Here is a 21637-nt window from a genome sequence, read left to right as displayed (position 1 = left end):
TTTAGCGGAATCAACTTTCAGAAGTGAATCGTAATGTCATCGAATGCAATGCGGATAAAAATTCCGGTCATCTCTCTTTTAATGCAGGTGGAATCATTAAGTCTATTTTTCCACATAAATTCTTTGAAAGGTGCGTTATAGAAAATTATTTGCACCTCATGCAAGTTTCAAAAGATAGATATTAACATTCTTATAACATGACTGAATAAATAGTAGAACTCCTTTTTGTGCATGGTAAAGATACATTAGAATGAAATTTAGAAACACTTAAATTGTCAAAGAAACAGTTTTTAATGATTTCCTAAATCCGATTCTTGATATATTGATAATTAATTTAGCGATTTTAAAAACGTAAGGATATGTTAACTAACATTGAATTCACTAGATTATAGAGTTTAGCTTCAATATTTAACTAAAATTCTTAAAGTTAAAAAACGCAAACAGGTTTTATATTTAAAATATGAACATATTTCAGTTTAAATTTAATATATGCTTGTTAATCGGAACCTAAATGAAAATAACATAGCAAAAAGTCTTTTCACTTACTATAAAGTCTAGAAGTTTTGTCAGTATGAGTCTAAATTTATTCATGATTTGATATCTTCAATTTCCGTTATGTAGTTATTATATCTTTTTCTAATTCGGATAGCTTCGATATGGTGCATAATTAGAATCTTCGGTTAAGAATAGAAAGCACATATAACGAGACGAGTGAAGATACGCTGTGCACATTCGACTGGTTATCCTTTATTTATTTTACTGTGATCACTTTATCATTGCAACTATTGTATCAGTAATACGCTGCACGAAATTCAAACGATGCTTAAACGACTTTCAAGTTAATTCATAAAAACCATTCAATTCATCTCCAGGAAATGATTCGAAGACATGACATTCTCTATCGCATAGAAGAAACGATTGAAGATCAGATTACTCGGCACATCCACACAAAATAAAAGTCTTCGAAACAAGATAAGATTATATTACAATAAAAGGCAGCAGTATTAAAAATGAGAACATTTAAATACTTTTTAGTCCCGCATGATTCGAAATGAAACATTAATTATTTGTAAAAAAACATAATCAAAACTTTTCATAAAAATATACTTTACATTTGAACCATTCAACATGAAATTTCAGCAGAATTTCTTTAAACAGGAATAAAAAATATAAAGACATTGGAATTTAATATATAATATAGAAATATTTATTAAACTAATTACAAAAGTGCATTAAATATCACTTATCGAACATGATTTTAATACATAAAGAAAGGTATTCTTTGTGAAATTCGTTATTAATATTTATAATAAAATTTACATTTTGTGTATATTTTCCATTTGGAAAAATACAAAGTTAATTTTTAATTAAACATCAAGTTACAAACTATACTGCTTACACCAATTCAAAATCACAATGTTGCAGTCGATTATTACAATTATTATTCAAACCCAAACATTTTTGTTGAGTTAAATAACCATAATGCGTACAATTAATTAAAACTAGTACTTAATTCGCATTTAAATTTTTACTCAAATACTCAGGAGAACTGGACGGTTACGAAGTGAACATCATTACATTTAGAAATATGTAATTTATGATATAAAACAGAAATAAGGAAAAATGATTGTTGTATCTGTGGGAGCTGACACATGTATTTTTGGTTTACTAAGATTTAATGATTAGGATCAAAAACTACAAGAAAAGATACAAAATTAAAAACAATTCATATTTTAATAAAAAGTCATTTGATCAGAAAATCATATTTTCATCGTCCGTACCCAATTAAAAATGTAATAGCTTATATGTTTAAAATCTAGAAATGTTCTTCGTCAAAATAGTAAAATTGCTAACGAAATTTTAAATATAAAATTATAACAATTACAATTTTTCAACTCTATAATGAATTGGAAGTATTTTCATACTAAAATAAAACAATTTTTTCTATACTATGCAAATCGATTTCACTCGTGCCCTTTCTTGTTATGTTTTATGCATTCGCTGCTGTTTGTGAAAGACATTTCACAAGCGGGACATTTAAAAGCCATTCCATTCTGCAGTGTGCTTCCTATTTTTATGTCTAATAAGATGAACCTTTTGAGTAAAACCTTCATTACAAACGTCGCACAAGAAAGGTCTGTCACCGGTGTGGGTTCGATGATGAGTGTCGCGATTGTGTTTACTGTTAAATTTTTTTTCGCATATATCACAAGCATAAGGTTTTTCGCCAGTGTGGATTTTGTAATGTGCGTCGAGATTTACTTTCTGAGAGAATTGTTTATTACATACATAGCACTTGAAGGGTTTGTCGCCAGTGTGGGTTTGATAATGTCTGTAGAGATTATATTTATAATTGAATTCCTTAGTACATACACTGCAAGAAAATTTCTTCTCAAGAGGACTCATTCCCGAAGGTCCAGCCACGGCATTGTCATCTTCCTTGAAAGGGATAGGGTCCTTCACGTATGTAGTCATTTTCTTGTTCTTATTGTGACCTTGAGAGTGCACTTCCAGTAATGTATGTTCATTAGTCTCACCCTCTGACACTTGCCTCTTGCCATTTTCCGGCTCTTCACTTCCTGATGGGAGATCAGGATTCGCAATCAAATTTGCTGTTCCAGAAATTTTTTTACAATCTGAAATTGCTTTGTTGATAACGCATTCTAGAGAGTATATGAAATTATTTTTATCGTTCTTTAAAGATTGCCATTTGCTATTTTCAAGTCGCATTTGACTTTCTACATCAGTTGTTGCACGAATCTGGTTCGAAAAACCATCCGATTCTACTGGCTCTTGTGGTGAATACCTGTAGTCAAATTTCTTGTGAAAGTAGCGAGGGAGATCCTCATCTCGTGTTACTATATTTCCGTAACGTTTGCAACGGTATTGATCCATTAATTTTCAATTTAGATAAAATACTGCCTGATCAAAAATATATAATAAACTATCATTGAAGAGAGGAAACTGGGATTTCTGTTTCTTTAGTAGTTTCATAATGTAGGCGTTGTGATGAGTTTTTATACTTCCCAGCTCTTTCTACAGTTGAAGTAGATTCAAAATTTGAATAAATAATGAATTGATCGTTTATAAAGTAACATGCTAGAGTCTTTAGTCCTGAATTTAAATTTTGTGTTTGATTTTAATAAAGAACACGAAACCTGATATTTCAAATCAATCTTATCTTTACGTAATTATCTATTTTATTATTTGAATTACTTTTATCTAGAAATCAATTAAGTTAAAATAAAAAATATGATTTAAAAAGTCCCGTATTAGAGCATAGTTATTGTAAAGGGCATGTTTGATGGAAGACTTTTTAATCTGAACCCTGAAGTTGATTCGAATTTCTGACTGTGAATGTATTGTCATTATTCCTTTGGACATTCAAAAGTCCTATGATGTGTAAGTATGTGGCAGAAGATATTAACAAGATCAAAATAAAAGGATAAGATTTCAAAATTGAAATATACATGTCTATGAAATAAGAATTTACATTTCAGAACATTTTATTAAAAACCTTTTCTATGATTATATTATCTCCGTTGACCATATAGCTATGAACTGCGTTCAATTTTCTAATTTTCAGCACGTGCCTGTATGAAGTAAAAAAAAAATTAAAATATGATATTTTCTACAACTAAATGGAGGAAACGTTTCCTACGATTTTTTTACAATATCTGTATTATTAATTCAATAAAACAGTTTAATTTAAATCAAACATGGTTTAATATATATAGGATAACAAAATGTCCTAAATGAATGAAATAATTATATTTTATGTATCATGAATCAATAAATGCGCCGATGAATTACGAATTTTAAATTTTTGCATAGGTCATCTGTTCTTCAAATCATATTAAACAAAATAATCTTGTGACATCAATATTTGAAATAAAAATTGTTGAACTCCAATCAACTAAATCAATCACTAAAATGGACTAATTTATGAAAATTTCAATATCACTTTTCTGCAAAAACTGTCGATTTCGAACACTTTATCGATTGTCTCAAAGAAGATATGCCAATCTTCTGCCAGGGTTTTTCCACAGTGATTGGTCTATGAATGTGAAGATGTTGATTGTTCTAATATTGATATATAAAAACTTCTCAAATCGATCAGGTTTGATCGCTGACGATATAAACGTTTATTTATTTATCTAAAATTTAAAGTGTCAAGAGTATTTGTAGAATATGATTCTGTAGTACAAAAGGACTGTAAAAAAAACTTTATAATTTTTTTCGTCAAGGACATTTATTAACAAAAAAAAAGAAAGAAAGAATTTTATTTACATCATGTAAATATTTTGAAAAATAAACTACAATCTCAATTTTATGATGAATCAAAAAAGGCTTTGTGGGATTATTCTATAAGATATTATATCAATTTCGAAAATAATTCTGCAGTGCACATAGAACTTTGGTGCCGAACGACTCTACTTATAATTTTCATATTTAAAAAAAGACACGGCTGGTTTCAGTGAAAAATGTTTTTATATTTATTGCGGTTAAACATTTTCCCTCTAATTTAAAGTTGAAATTTTATGGGCGCAGACAGAAAATTAAAGAGAGAGATAAGTAGTACAATGAAAAGAACTGTTTAATACCTACATAATAATACGACTGAATCATATAACTATCAAAATCTGAAGCTTAAAAATATTTTGTAAAAAAAGCTATTATGAGAACCAGTTACATAAAATATTTAATTGAGAATTTTAGCGATCATTAATTTTGGCGAAGCGGCTGGTTGCCAAAAGCGGCTAGTTTAAAATATTGGTGTCTGAAAAATACTTTGTTAAATATGATTCACAGAGCAATAATCTTAAGAGGTAATCTTAAAAATAAAATTGTAACAACTTTGAGTAAAAATTGTTTCAATTCGGTTAAGAATGCGAGGTTGTTCCATACAGGATTATATACAATTAATTCTATAATTTTCAGGTTGATTTTACTTATGAATTGACATCCGATGCTTTTTTCGTGAAAGCCTTTCCACAAACTGGACATTTGTAAGGCTTTCTAAAGTGTGGGTGCGAACATGCTTTTAAAGATTAAACTTTTGAACAAACTTTTTTACAAGCCTCACATACAAAAGGCTTTTCGCCATTGTCGTTTCTATAATAGGTGACGAGATGATTTTTTCTATTTAATTTCTTAGGATATAAACTGCAGGGAAATTTCTTTTGCGAGGACACATTCCTGAAGATTTAACCACAGCGTTGTTATCTGTTTTAGAAGAAATGTGTTCTTTTACATTGGTGTCCGTTTTCTTGCACTTACTGTAAAGATTAGAATGCATTTCAAGTGAAGTATGTTCATCAGTTACATACCCTGAGACCTCTATCTTACCATCTTCAGACTCGTTTCCTTCTGGTAGAAAATCAGAATTCACAATTAGTTTTCTTGGTTCAGAGATGTTGCAATTATCTGAATGGTCTGTCCATACAGAATCCATAAAATTAATTTTATTTTTATTCAAAGACAGCCATTTGTGATCTTGAGGCGACATCTCATCATCTTCACTACCTGCCCCATGGATCAGATCGGATGCACCTGATACTCTTTGCTATTCCTCGTCATCGCTAGTTTATTCCATTACAGTTGGTGAAATGTTATAAGCTTCGGGGAAATCATTTTCAGGTCTGTAGCAGGATTTAGCTTTTGCTGAAGAAACCACGAAAGATGTACTTTTTTTTTGTTTGAATGTCGATTTCCCGAATATCTGATAAGGCATCTAAATGTAGAAATTCACAAGGTGTCAATAGTTGTGGGCTGTTAAAGGTATTCTTTGAAAAAGTCTGTGAGGTTAAATACGTACCGTCAAATGTATGAAAGTTGCAAGGGTGTGTCTCACCGCATGCCATTATGTTGCCTCAAAGTTTGCAACGATATTGTTCCCTTAATTTCCAACTTCAAAAAGAATTCCTTCTAATCTAAAATGTGTAATAATCTATTATTGAAGTGGAGACCTCTGCTTCGGTTTCTTGAACAGTTTCCTGCTGTAGAAAATGAACTCTGTTTTTAAATTAAGTAGCTCTGACTATATAGTTATAATAGATTAAAAGCAATGACTATATTACGAAAGAATTATATCTTTAATAACGTGCTAGAGCCCTGTGTCCGAGGTTTGAGCTCATGGATTCGATTCTACTAAAGAATTATGCATCTAATATTTCATATCAGCTTCCACTTTATGCAAATATCTATGATGTTAATGATTTAACTTAAGCACCCAATTGAGCTGTCAGAAAGAAATGATATAGTAAAACTAGTAGTAAAACAAATTTTGTATAGAAGGCATGGGAAGTAAAACTTTGAAACTTGAGAACCATAATTAATAAGAATTGAGAGCATTTTGGTCATACATTTAAACAACCAAAACTTCTAAAAGGTTCAAAGAACTCGTCAGTGAAAAAAAATATACATTATTTGATTTTTACCAACATATATATTAAAGATTTTTAATTAGAAAAATGACTATCCATAAAACAGGAATCTATCTTTAATCGCCTTTTTTAAAAGAACATTTTTATCTTTTTTTTTCTCTTAATTGCTTCACAGATTTGAGATTCATTCATATTCGTTTAAAAAGTCTTAATAGATTCTTAAGAATAAGACAAAAGTTTTTTTTTTTTGTTGTTGTTGTTCGGTTCCCCCCATAATGTTTTAAAAGGACGATCTCCTTTCTTTTCATTTTCAATAGGCTTAAAATTTCTTCAATGCAAATTTGTGATTATTTTCATCTAAAAAATTGGGTGTGTCATAATTTTGCGTAAATTCCCCCCCCCCCAAAAAATCGTAATAAAAAAGGTAATATTCGAGAGAAATTGTGGTGTGAAGGAATATGTTCAGTTTTTTTTTCCCCATTTAAAAAGTATTCTACAATTGACCCATTTCTAGCGCATACACATGAAATCGTGACGCAAATCAGGATTACCACAAAACAAAATGCTGGAATTGGATCCTCATTCGATGTTAGTAGCATGCTATAGTTATAGGAATGAGAATAAGTGATTATATTTTTTTTAAAGAACGGTGAATTCACGACTAAAGCATTTTGAAAGTTCCGCACTGTGGTCTATTTTCTATTCATTTTTTTTTATTTTATTCTATGTATCATTTTATTCATTTTTTTCAAGAGCGTTGTCGTATATTTGGTTGGGAAATACTTTCCGTCATTGCAGAAGGGACTTTTACGTTTTTGAAAGAGCGTTGTGCATATTTGCAGCAAAGACTGCTTGCAGGATGTCTAAAGAAGAATAGTGTCCTGTTTCAAACAGCTCTTTACATTAAGACATTTATTCTACACACATTCACTGTGGACCGTGTGATAAACCGAGGATGTAATATCAGTTGATCCTCATGATCGCAGGACCTTATTCCAGCGGATCTCTGCTTGTGGGAATTCCTAAAGTCTCGTGTCTCCCGGGGTTCTCTGGCCTTTTTGATGGAACTGAAAGATGCCATTCAATAGGTCGTCGGAGACATCGATGCTGGCATGTTACACTCGGCTGCAATAGTGTAGTTATGCTGCTGAATACTTTGTGTTGGAAGACATGTTCAACATTCTTTCTGTGCTGTGTTTTTACATGCACAATTTCAGTTTAATTAGTTATCGTCATCTTTCGGCCAGTTTTTAATTATTTTTAGGTAAAATAATTCATATGTTCCTTAAATTTTTACAATCATTATTTTTATTTCTTTAGGTTTACCCAAATTTTTAGTGCGCCTTGTATGTTTCAGTAATCAGATTTGTATGAAAGGTTGTTTCGGAATAGAATTAAAGAAAATTATAATATAAATGAAATAAAATGAGGAAGTCTTTGTTCTCCTGAACTAAGTGTCTGATAACTAAGTGTCTAAGTGATAATTTAACTAAGTGTCTGATAATTCAATTGACTAATGTTTTACATTATGAGGTCCATTCAAAACAGACTTAATTCTTGTTTAAAATCCGAACTGAAACTAATTCAAAACTAAACCATCAAGACACTATGATTCTGTTCTCAATTCTACATTTTAATTTTATATTTAAAAATTTAAATAAACTCGATATCTAAAATAATGTATTTTCTTCAATTATACATGAAACATATTCAGCAATATATGCAATTCATACTACTTAACTGATTACCCCCTCTCCCGGTGACATCTGAAAAATGTAGATGAGAAAATTATGGCTTTATGGCTGGTATTCGCCGTCCTTTCTGGTATAGAAATTGTAAATGGAGATAGATATTTCTTACCGATGACAGGACGTACCTCCTATGGAAGGGTTTGTACCGTGGCCTGTGAAATTTCCTCAGGATTCAGTCATAGTTCCAATTAAATCTTTCGAAATATTCATGTCACACAGATTTATCTAAAAACATTAAGACAAAGTGGAGTATCCTTTTATGATTTCTTAAATAGGTCTGAACACGTTTCTGTCTCCACGTTTACTAACTGGAATTTTCTCTGCCCATTAATTGCATTATTATTTTATTACACAATTTAGGAGTTTTAGTGACTAATCTTCCGATCAGAAAATTAACATATGGACTATTGTAATGAAGATTCGGTTAGAAATTTAATGTCCCATCTCAAAATGAAAAAATTTCTAAAATGTTCTAATTTGGAGACCGCAGTTAACTGGAGAGCGACACTTTGCCGACAATGACCATCAACCCCACACACACATACTCATTCTTAATCTTGCCATTTTAGTAGGAAGACGTTTAGGAATCTTTATATTAGATTTAATTTTAGATTCCAACGAACAGACGGTATTTTTGTGTAATCAGCTTTCAGAATTGAATCTTAACTTCTCCGAATCCGAGGCATTGCATCCAGGCCGCAAATCTTTCTTTCAGCGTTGGAGAACAACAAATCATTTCCATATAAATGATTCGATGGATGCGTTATTGAAAAATGTTCGGATCTCGCGCAAGTGTCGACGATCGGTATTAACGATTTGCACTCTGAAAAGTAGTTTGACGCATAACTATGCACTTGTTTATTGCACCAAAAAATAAATTAATATATAATTTTTTTAAATTGAATTTCGCAGAAAAATAAATTTGTGTCTTTTCACCATTATGTAGGCATTTTTAACAATCAAAATTGAAAAATAAATAAATAAAACGTGAAAATGATCTTTAATGATGCCTGAGAGGAGCCATCAGAGTGCTAAGGGTTAATATTCATATAACATGGAAGAATAAATGATAGAATTGTTCTTTGTGCATACTAAAGATAAACTTGAATGAAATCTTCTACAAAATAAGCTTCATTGAAATAGTTTTAATAATTTCCTAAATCCTATTTTACAAATTTAACTGTTGATTATTTACATATTGACCAAGAGTATTAGCCTTTATCACAACGCAGGCACATGTTAACTAGCATTGAATGCAACAGATTATCGAGTATGCCATAAAAAATTTTACCAATATGTAAACCGCTTCTAATTTCGAATAATAAACATCCTTTATTTTAAATTTAATATATTTTTATAAGTGGAAACCTAAATAAAAAAATATCATAGCAAAAACTTTTAATTTATTATAAAGTCTAGGCTTTCTGTAAATATGAATCCAAAATTAAAAAGTTCCCATACCATTTCCATTAAGTATAGTGTGCTTATAATGAATGCTGTTTCAGTTTTAGTTTGATATGTTTATTAATAATTTTTTTAAATTGCACAAAAATTTGAAATATTACTATATAATTGAAAATAAACAAAAAAATTAGGAAAAAAATTGTAATAATGATGTTAAGTTTATAAAATCTTACAATGAAAATGTCTATCAAAATATGTTGCTCAAAATGTTTTAGCCGATGAATCCATTAAGACATAGTTGTACAAAATATTTAATTGATATTTATAGCAAACACTCATCCTGTCGAACCTAGGGATCACCAAAGGCAGCTAGTTATTTTATAAGGGGGAGGCAGTTGAGTAATTACAGTTAAATAAATGCTGTTTTTTATAACAAGACAGCTATTAAATGCTGTCTGAAATATCTATTTTTTTGTAAACAGAAATAAAAGAATTTTGTATCAGAAAATGTACAAAATTAACAATACTTAGAAAGAAACCACGAAAGTTAAGCATATTAATTAAATTTTATTATAAAAACTAAACAGGAAATTATTTTTTTTTACTTTATTATTTATATGGATTCAACATGAGCAGCATATTTATATTCTCAACTCTGAAATTATGTTGTATTTTTATTTGGTGATGATAGATTTTAGAAATGTTTCATCTTTAAGCAAATCCTAACAATTAAAAGACAGTTGTTGTTAAATCAATTTTTATGGGGCATTTCACTTTCATATAATTGATCAAACATATGTATCATAAAAGATAACTGAAAATTAACTCTATTTTGTTAATTCTGATTATTGATTATCAATTAATTACGAATAATATTTTCTTATAGAAAAGTGTAAAGGATTAAAATTCAAGCCAATGTTTTAATTATATAAATTTCCCAGCACGAAACACTAAGAATAATTATTTGAGAATGTACCTCTTAATTTTGATCCACAAACACATGATAAAAATGGCACATCCGCCTATTATTTATTCAGCCAATTCCACACCACTCAAGTGGGAGGTTATTTAACCTTCATCGTCCGACAATGCTTTGAACCCAGATCCGACTTAATGTACTTGAACTCACATTCATGGCAACCCGGTGGATAGCATCTTGTTTTGAACCTATTATCCTTTCATACCAAAGCGGAGAACAGACCTCTGTGGCGAAAGCTCAGGTTCACTGATACAGATACATCATTTTATTTCTGAAAATATTGCGGCAATTAAAATTGATATTAATATAAGAAAGCATGTCTTCACTACATTCAGCTCAAATAGTTTTGAACATCGTTTGAATATTTCAAATTCAGTTTTAAACTGTATATGTAAAGAATGCATTATTAATTAGATCTTCTGTATACATTAAAATAATCTATTCACTTAAACAAAAAAAAACTGAGAGTGCCACAATATATCTACAGACACAAATCTCCTGGAGGTACAAAAAAAATGGAAAAGAGATTTCATGGTATTTTGTTCCAAATTAACAAAACACAAATAATATAAGACATAATTTTTTCAACAGATAAACTTTATTTCGCACACACACAAAAAAAAAATATGGAAAAGTAAAAAGATGGAGATTATAGACATTTCATTAAAAATATATGATTGAATTGATAAAAGTATTTTTTTTAAATTAAAATAAGCATCCAAAATAAGAATTTTTCAATGCTAGATTTAATATCCTTCTTCTAAATGATGTTTATATTTCAGTTTCTCTGGATTTGGTTTTCGTTTAAAGTAAGACAAAATTGAAAGTAGAGAATAAAGTAATTTTACAATGATATCACCAAAAATGAAAAATTTATATTCAATGAAAGTATCTATACATTTGTTTCTTGCATTCTAGATATAAAGTAGTTCAAATAGTTTTGTTCGTAATCGAGTTGGACTTGGATAAATGAAACGGTTTGTTCAAATACACAACTGATTGAAATATATGAAAATATACTATAATATGAAAATTAAATTATTCAAAATTCAACCGCTTTCCAAATCACCCAAGAGGTACGGCGCATGGAATGTATTACCACTTTAGCGAAATGTGCAGAGCAGGTTCCCCAGTAGGTATATAGCCCGTATAAACTGAAGACTGGAAATAGAAAAAAAATAACACAATAACACCTATTATGAGAGAAAATTTCGAGAAGATCATTCACGATTATCTATATATCCATACAGTTAATAAATATTGATTGAAAAATCTATTCTGTCTTTCCAAAACCACAATAAAAAAATTTCAAATCAGAAAAACAACTGACTCTGTTTCAATAGGTTTGTTGGTAATCCAGGTCCCTAAGGCTCGATAAAGGAAACGTTTTGCTGAAATACACAACTGATTGAAATATATGAAAAGAATCTACATTGGGATGATACAATTATTCAAAATGTAACCGCTTTCCACATCACCCAAGAGGTACAACACATGGAATGCATTACCACTTTAGCGAAATGTGCAGAGCAGGTTCCCTAGTAGGTATATCTCCCGTATAAACTGAAGACATTAAAAAAAAAAAAAAAACGAATAAGATCTATTATGAGCGAAAATTTCCAGGAGATCATTCACTCTTTTCTATATATCAACACTGTTAATAAATGTTGACTAAAATATCTATTATTTTTTTCAAAACAAAAATTTAAAAAAATTCAAATTAGAAAAGCAATTGACTTATGTTTCATAGGTTTGTTTGTAATCGAGGTCCCATGGACTTGATAAACGAAAAGGTTTGCTGAAATACACAACTGATGGAAATATGTGAAAAAAAAAACTACATTGAAAATATTTATTGAAATATATGAAATATTTATTGAAATATATGAAATATTTATTGAAATATATGAAATATTTATTGAAATATATGAAAATAAATCTACTACCAACTTTCAAAATTTGTGGTAGTTGCTTTATTTTCCATTTTCCGTTGTTTTCTCTATCAATCTGTCTACGAAAACACCTTGCTTATATGATGCATCCGAAATCATGGCCAAATTAGAAAAGTAAGTAAAATAAGTATAAAGAATCTTTTTTTATATATATAGGAATGTGAAGTTGGAATTGAAACGTTTTGGCGGGAAATAAATGACCAAGAAATGAAAAGAAAGCTGTTCACTTAAAAAAATATTTCAGTAAGTGAACAAATGTGCCCCCTCTAACATCAGCACTCTCCTGGAATCATATAGCAAATGATTGGCACACACTTTTTCGAAGATCCCTGGTGTTCAGTTGCAGAATGACTGACAGTTTTGCATTGGAGTCCTCACCAGAATCAACTGGAGTTTTTGCGCTTTGCTTTTACTTGCTTTCACTTACTTGTTCCTTGTACACTTTTCATTTCTAACCCCATATTGTTATACAAAAAAATGCTTCTTTGTATATATTTTACACCTTAAAGTTTGGCCCTGAATTCAGAGATATCCTGTCTAATCTTCGGTATCGTATATCAAAATATTCGAATATACATTCACAAGGACGCAGAAATTATCTTTTCGAATATGGCTTAAACCTCATGGAGTTAAATATGGGCATTTCATAAGGTCATATATTGTTTCCAGTCATTCGTCAAAATATTTATGGCAATGGCAGCATGTACAAATATGATGTTCTATTGCTTTTTGCATGCTCGGTTCTTTAATAATTTCCCGGTTATGATTATTCCACTTAATGATCAATATTATTTTAAATTATAAAATCATTTTTTCATTTAAATTTTCCATTTCCAGTTTTCAACTTATTAAACTATAAAAATAAATAAATAAACAAACATTAATAAAAATTAACACTATGTACTATACACAATAGTAGTAAAAGAGACCTGCGGAACATAATTTGATATTGTAAAATTCATATTCTTAATCTAGAGATTTCTCCACTCATTTACTGTATTTAAATATATATTTATATTAATTAAAACTATATAAAATATTAAATACTCTTTTCCGCCTCTTACTAATACTACATTTGAGAATTATATGCAATAATATTCATCGATATCATTTTAAAAATTCAGATAAATACATTCACAAAATTATAATTTTCGTACAGACTGAATTCACTGAATCTGTATATCCAGATTCAAAAATACTCACTTTTTTTTCCATGTGGTCAATATTTATATGTAGTAAAGCAAAAAGTTGAAAATATTTTCAACGAGCATGGATGGATTTCCAGAGCTCTGGATACCAAAATTCTTATTTTGCAATGTGTATCATACAACATTCAGTATCTCCTTTGACGTGCAGGACTCTAAAAGGCAATCATTCAAGATTTATGGAGCATTTTCCCACGTTATTGACCATCATATACACAAGACTGGACATAACTAACACACTCTAATCCTTGTGTCTGGCAATATCTCTCATGGTTTACAGGATTTTACTCCATGACAGTGACCATGCATCATTCAAAGTTTACGGAGTTTTACCATAAGCCAGTCATCATCCTTTCAAGTTAATTAACGGGTTTTACCCTACGCCAGAGACCGTCATTCAAGATTTACGTGGTTTTACCCGCCAGTGACCATCATCCAAGGTTTGTTTAAGGGCATTTACCCTACGCCAGTGACCATCATTCAAGGTTTACGGGGATTTACCATCAAACTCTCCTCTTTCCATATAAAATTTAGAAATAAAGGATTACAGGATTTCACTTCGTGCGTGTGACCATCACTTATGGTTTATAGTGTTTTACACCATGCCAGTGACCATCATTAAAGGTTTACGGAATATTATTCCACGCCATTGACCATTATTCTTAGTTTGGTTGGTTTTATACCACGCCAGTGGCAATCATTCATGGTTTACGGGATTTTATCCCATGCCAGTCACCATCAAACACACATTATTTCTCACAAAATTTAGAAATCAAGGTTTAGAGGATTTTACTCCGAACCATCACTCATGGTTTACAAGGTTTTAATAAGTGCCAGTGACCATCATACAAGGTTTAATGGGTTTTATCCCACGCCAGTGAACATTGTTCAAGTTTAATTTACGGAGATTTGCCCAATGTCAGTGACCATAATTCAAATTTTGCGGGGGTTTACCCCACTACAGTGACCATCATTCAAACTTCATGGGGTTTTACCCCACACCAGTGACCACCATTTTTAAGGACTTTTATCCCACTCCATAGACCATTGCCACTCGTTTTCTAAATGTCAAAATGCTTCGAATCCAACGGCAGATCAATGAATTTTAAATAACAATCATTACGAGCAGAGAAATGAGTAGAAAATAAGCAAAACTGCTTAAAAATGGCAAAAATAAATCTGCATAATGAAGAAAGAAGATGGCGCATTTCAGAAGACTTGATTTTAAATTTAGAGAATATAGACACTATACGATTTCATATTTCTCTAAAAAAATTCTTTCTTTCTCTTTTCAAATTTTATGTATGCTATAAAGAACCATGATGGTCAGATACACTATAACATCAAAACAGTCGTGTTACAATTAATTATAAAATCAACCGCCAGATTTCTAGGAAGTTTGAATTCAAAAGAGGGTTGTGTTATACAATAAAGGACTTAATATTGACGAAAACTTATTGAAAATTAAAATAAAGTGCTTTCGTGCACAAATAAATTTAATAAAAAAAGCACAATTATGTGTTTTTAATTTCAAATATTTTCTTAGTTTAAAAAAATAGATCAATAAAAAAATTTGATTTCCACTTATTGAAAATTAAAATAAAGTGCTTTCGTGCACAAATAAATTTAATAAAAAAAGCACAATTATGTGTTTTTAATTTCAAATATTTTCTTAGTTTAAAAAAATAGATCAATAAAAAAGTTTGATTTCCACAATTCAGTAAATATCTACATTTTAGACACACAGATTTCAAAGGGTTAATTTAAGGAAAAACATTATATGACGTGTGTCTGAAAAAAAAAATCAGTGACCAAAAGTTTGTATCAGTATTATTTCTTTTGATTGTTTGGGCTGCGATATCGGCAGGGAAAATTGACTTCAACTAAATTATAAACATATGTGCGAGGTTTCGCAACTTCTGTTATTAATTATTCCTATCACTATTGATTCCAAAAATAGCAAATTCATATCATTTCAATTCTACGTTTAGGAAAGATCACTCTAAATTTAACAATACAACTAATTTCTTGGGAAATACGACATTCAATTATCTGAATAATTATTAAAAAATCAAATTTTCAAAAATTGGGCTTTTTTTTAGCAGAATATAAAATTCAATTATAAAAATGCTTTGTTAAATAAAATATTGAAAATTTATTAAGTTTAACAGTAGTTCATTAAAAATAGCAAATAAACTTACAGTTGATTTATGAATTATTAACTCATGCATCGAATTCCACTTTATTATTGAGATGTTGGATTCGGCAGAAATAAAATTCTAATAAAAAAACAAACCATCTTGATAACATTTCAGGAGAAATCCGTTTACTCTGAGAAGTGGACGGCAACATAAGTCAGAATAAAGAGAAACAATTATGCCACTCACTTTGTTGGAATAGTTACAATGATTGGAATTGTAACAATATGAATTGTTACATAGAAACAATACGGTTTCAGCAAAGTATTTTTTACTTGTCTGTGTTAGGATATAGAAGTATTGTTGCTGAATACGTTCCATGATTTAAAAAAAATTAGTGTTACTATATATTATTCAATTACATTCAGTATATTTTGAAACAATTTTCTCAGTGATGTATTAAAATTATAATAAATAATTCTTAGATAACATACTATCAAAATATTTACAATATATGTAAAAACAATGTATGATATGTCTTACATTAAGCGAACTCTGAGATTCTTCATGGTTTTAAATGTGACATTTTTTGTAGAGACTTAATATACCACCATATGCACGCATTCTATTATTAGAAGATTACAAATGGACCAATGTTTTTCAAAATGATCCATCAAAATTGGTCCTCACTTCGACCAACTCCTGCTTTTCTTAACTCTTGCTTGTTAGAAATTTGATTTTCATACAGTTTTTACTGCGAATAATCCTACGCATGCTCAATGCGATTAAAGTCTGGATTTTGTACAGGAGTCTTAATAGCACTGGGACAGTGGTAGAAGACCTATTAATTGCAAATAACAGTGATGGGTCCTCTACGATTCGGTTCATTATCTTTTTATAATTTAAAATGTCTTGAGCTCACACTTTGCTTTACATTTCGGTTGGGAATGTAAAAATAGACATGTTTATTCATTGTACAACTAATAAAATGGAAGTTTCAGATACAAGTGCGTGCCATGCAACCCCAGACTATATGATTGTCACCTCCATATTTCACAGAAGGTCTTAAATTTTTGACATGCATAGTTGTATTTGGTTTCCGCCAAACGGTTTTTTTTTTTTTTTTTTTTTTTTTTGCCATCCGATCCGAAAATTTTATATGTGTTTTCATCAACAAAAATTACATTTTCCCAAAATTCTTTTGGCTTGTTTACAAACATTTTAGAAAATAACCAGCTTAGCTTGTCGATTTGATTTGCTTATGTAGGGCTTTTTGTGAGATACTCTGCCGTATACTTATGTTTTCTCAAAACATTTCTGACAGTTTTAGGATTTACAGATTTCTCAAACTTACTTTTACATCGCGTAATAAAATTTACTGCTCTAGTTTTTGGATTAAAGTGAATTTATTTCAAAATCTACCTCTTTTCACGTTCATTAAATATCCTTGGAACCCTTATCTTTGCTTGTTTCGAATGCTATTTGTTTTCTTGAACCTATAAATAATATTAAAAAAGTAGACTTACACACTTTCAAAATATGTTCTATACAGCGAATTAATTTCCCATTTTTCCAATGAATTATTACAAGATTTCGCACATCAACCGATATATCTTTGAGTCTTCTGTAACTAATGTTATCTATTGAAAATTTTGTGTTTAATATTATAGTTTAAAAATGTAGAAGTAAATTCAATTCTACTGATGTGCTGTATGCTTGTTGACTTTCTCATTTCAAAAGTATCCCAATACATTTTTAACCCCTCTTTGCCTTTGAAAAGATAGATCAAATTATAATTTTAACATAAAAATAAAATTTTCCTTAGAAATTGTTCATGAAGTGTTAAAATATTTCTTGATTCATTTTGTTTTTATTTTAATGCGATAAATAGTTTTATAAATAGCTATATAGTTATTCATGTCAAGTGTCCCAATACTTTTTTGAGTGACTGTATGTAATATAGTAAATGAAATTGCTCCAATCTTCATAAGATTTAAATTTAAAATGTCATTCCATAGATTAGATTAGCACAATTTTTGCCCTAATTTCTGTCTATGTTTTGACCTATTAAACAAACAGATTATTTTTACTCTCTCTTTATAAGTGAAACTATCCTCTAATCAATTGCTAATTACAGGCAGGAGGCAAATGACATATGTGGGCGTAAATGGCATATAACCAAATTGTTAATATGTGGGTCAAAGTAATTAATTAATTTCGAATAGATAATATTATTGGCTTTTAATCTTTTATTATTAACGAAATAAAGATTATACTATTAAATCCCTCTGGTGTGGTTTGGAAGTTTGTAGAGGGAGATACTGGCTCAGGTGTCACTGTCTTCATCTGATTGCGGTTCAAAATTACAAGATGAGTTCCAAATGTGTGGCACAAATCCTAGTGTTGCTTTAAAAACGGGACGTTAATATACCTAAACTAAAACCCATGAAATCATTGACACATGTGTTGGGTTTTGTGTGCAGTAACTCTTTCATTTTTTTTTTTTTTTTTTTTACATTCCTTGTCATCTTGTCACATTTTAAATTAAAACCTTTTTCCATAATATGTAAATTAAAATTTGGGCGCAGGATTTAAATTTATAACTTAGATGAAAATATATATAATATGTGGATTGCGCTATTATTACTTTCAGGTTTCATAATAGAGTGATTCATATTGAAAATGCATCTGCCTTAGATATATTAATAGGAACTTACACTATCCAATCCCCTTTAGAGTTAATACTTTCCTTCGCCTTTCATTTGTAACCTACCTTTTTTTTTCTTTTTTACTTTCTAGTCGAAGATAGGGTATCTTTGTTCACGTCGATTCACTCCTTCTCTTTCTTTATTAATTAAAAGAAAACGCACTCTATGTGTGAGTTTATTAACATTTCATAAAAAATACACTCTTTAAGTCTACCAAATTTGATACAAATATGCTTTTGAGAAAAATCATACGCAGCTTAATGAGATTTTATAAAAGTTCAAAATTTTCAATTAGTAAAAAAAAAAGTGTTTTTGTCTAAAAATATTTAAAACATAACCAAATAATTTAAACTGAAAATTATAAATTATTTCAAAATAAAATGGTAATTTTTTCTTATCTTTTATGAGATATATATATAAAAATGCTATCATCTATTTTTCACAATTAAAATTTTTCTCCAATACATATAAAACAAAAGCAGATGGAGATTTGGTACGTTGGCCAGTAAAAGGCATTTGTAATGAATTTATTTTTTAAACAATAAAATTGACCCATAACAGAGAAATAGTTGAATTAGAAGTAAACATATTTAATTCAGAAAAAAAAATTGAATAGCTAATTAACTATTTGACCTAAAAATTATTTAATTTCCTAATTAGATCATGCATCAAAACTGGATCATTTATAATTATTATCACTTTCAAAATGATGTGAGATCATTTGAGATATTGAAGCAGTTTTAAAGTAATTTTGCATTTTGGATTACTTTATATTTTCACTTAATTTCAGATATAAAATTAAAAATGTAGTAATTCGATGGATGAATGAAATTCGTCATTGTATGCGAAAGGGTTAAGGATGTTGAATTATAGAACTATAAATAATTTCAAATATCTTGTAACTACAGAATTCCACTTGAAAAATTAAGAATGTAATTCAGAAAAAAAAATATTAATCTTTGCTTATCTTTTATAAGAATATTAATTTAATTAAACCTACATACATAAAATTATAAGAATTTCTCATTCTCTAAATGGAACACTTAACATTCAATTGGATGAAAAGGCAACATCTTTCAACGTTCTTTCCGATTAATACATCATTTTTAAATTCGATGAAAGTGAAAATGGCCACTGAATTTTTGAATCGGTATCAATAAATTCTTTGAAGAAAATAACCCGAAAGCCTTTTCTAAGGAAAAAGAAAATTTAAAATAATTAAAACAACATTTATTAAACTATGTAGAAGGAAAAAAATGTCTTCTATCAAGCAAATTCCAAAGAATTAGAAAAGAAAAAAAAACGAATTTGTTTTAAAATTCATCTGTGACAATAAAAACATATTTATAATTTTCCAGCTAAAACAATTTATATAATATTTATTTATTAAATGCACATATAGCAGAAGTAAGGGCTACTCGCCAGCTTGTACTCTGTGTATCGTTATCATCTTCAAACTTAAAATAATCTTTTTAGTGTACTGATTGCGCACGAACACATTCTTCAGCAATAAGATAAATTTAGTATCTTTAGCTTAAACCCTGAAAATTTTGTTTTCTTGCATCCATTTTATCTCTAACACGAGGCTGTATCATTAATTTGCTGGTCGAATCAAAGCTGTGCTTAAAAGACTTTCAAGTTAAATGCATAAAAGACAGCGTGTTCATATCCAGGAAAATGATTCGAAGTCATGAGAATTCATTAACGAACGGGAGAAAAGATTGAAGACGACACATTAGCACATTAGTTTTCGAAGTAAGATCAGATTATATTATAAGAAAGGGCAGAAATATTAAAAACACATACATATAAATCATTTTTGGTCCCGCATGATTCGAGCCGAAAAGTTAATTTTAAATAGAAAAATCTACAAAAGATTTTAAAAAAAGTATCTTACATTGGAAAGACTCAAAACGAAAAAATAAGCCCAATCATAATATCTTGAACAATAACATTGTAAAAAAATATAAGTTAAAATGCTTATAAAGAAACGACCAAATTTTAAAATCTTTCATTAAATATATTGCTATAAAATAATTAAAAATATTTCTTTAATTTGTTAAAAATAGAAAATGCAACTAAATATTTAAAACTTGAAACATTAAAATGATTATGCTACGAATTTTAGTAAATTAATTTATTGCTTTGGAATTTATTGCACAAACATGACAAAATTACCTTTTATTTTTAATTAATTTATTTGCAAACCAACAATTTATAAACATCGTTTGGACCTCCGAATTCCCAGCATTGAAAATATACATTAGAAAATTTGCAAATGTTATTGTTTCTGGATGTGTCAACTCACACATTTATCTTAAATACTAAAAGAGACTACACAAATTATTGAAAAAAATGATACTGCATTTATTTCTTTAATAGAATAGGACTACAAAGAATTTCTTAGAGAGGAAAAAAGAAATAACACAATAGACACATTGAGATTTGATGTCTAATGTAAAAATATTTATTAAACTATTTACAAAAGTACATTAAATATCTCTTGTAAATCGCGATTTTTAAGATATGAAGAAAGGTGCTTCTTGAGAAATTATTTAATAATAAAATTCATTAATAATAAAAATAGATTGCATTTTATTTCCATTTTTCATTGCATCAATATTATTCATGAATAAGTCCTCAAGTTAAAAAATATTGCTTATACCAGTCCAAAATATTGATGTTAATTATTACAATTATTAAAAGAACCTATGCATTTTTGTTCAGTAAAAATATCAAAATACATAGGTACCATTATTTAAAACGCACATATATATGACATTTAAATTTTTCCTACTTACTCTGAAAAACAAGAAATGAAACAATAAATAACATTAAATTTAGAAATATTTAATTTTAACTTAAAATCAAAACAAGTAATAATATTTACATTATTGGTAGTAAGCGAAACATTTATTTCTAATGTGAATGGCTTCAAATTTTTACTGGGATTGAAACCTATTAAAAAGTATAAATGCATTTCAACTGAAAATATATTTTCATTGTCAATTATGAACATAATAGTAGTCACTTATAGTTTTGATATCAGGAAATATGCTTCGTCTAAGTAGTAAAATTCAAACAGTAATTTTAAAAATAAAATTTAACACATTT

At 29.0% G+C, this 21637-nt stretch overlaps 1 protein-coding gene across 1 annotated transcript; it reads right to left on the bottom strand.

Annotated features, from left to right (window-relative positions):
- Window positions 1-2037: 2037 nt before the first annotated feature.
- LOC129971989 (zinc finger protein 761-like) lies at window positions 2038-2895 on the bottom strand. Its single transcript, XM_056085967.1, has one exon. The coding sequence runs from the start codon at window positions 2893-2895 to the stop codon at window positions 2038-2040; it is 858 nt and encodes a 285-aa protein (XP_055941942.1).
- Window positions 2896-21637: the final 18742 nt, after the last annotated feature.

Source organism: Argiope bruennichi, chromosome 6, assembly GCF_947563725.1.
Source record: "Argiope bruennichi chromosome 6, qqArgBrue1.1, whole genome shotgun sequence".
Taxonomy (NCBI): domain Eukaryota; kingdom Metazoa; phylum Arthropoda; class Arachnida; order Araneae; family Araneidae; genus Argiope; species Argiope bruennichi.
The sequence above is the reverse complement of the archived record's forward strand: the minus strand, read 5'-3'. Positions and strand labels throughout refer to the sequence as shown.

Bases quoted from the DNA above. Each gene is read 5' to 3' on its own strand.
- LOC129971989 (XM_056085967.1), bottom strand. From the start codon at position 2,895: ATGGATCAATACCGTTGCAAACGTTACGGAAATATAGTAACACGAGAT.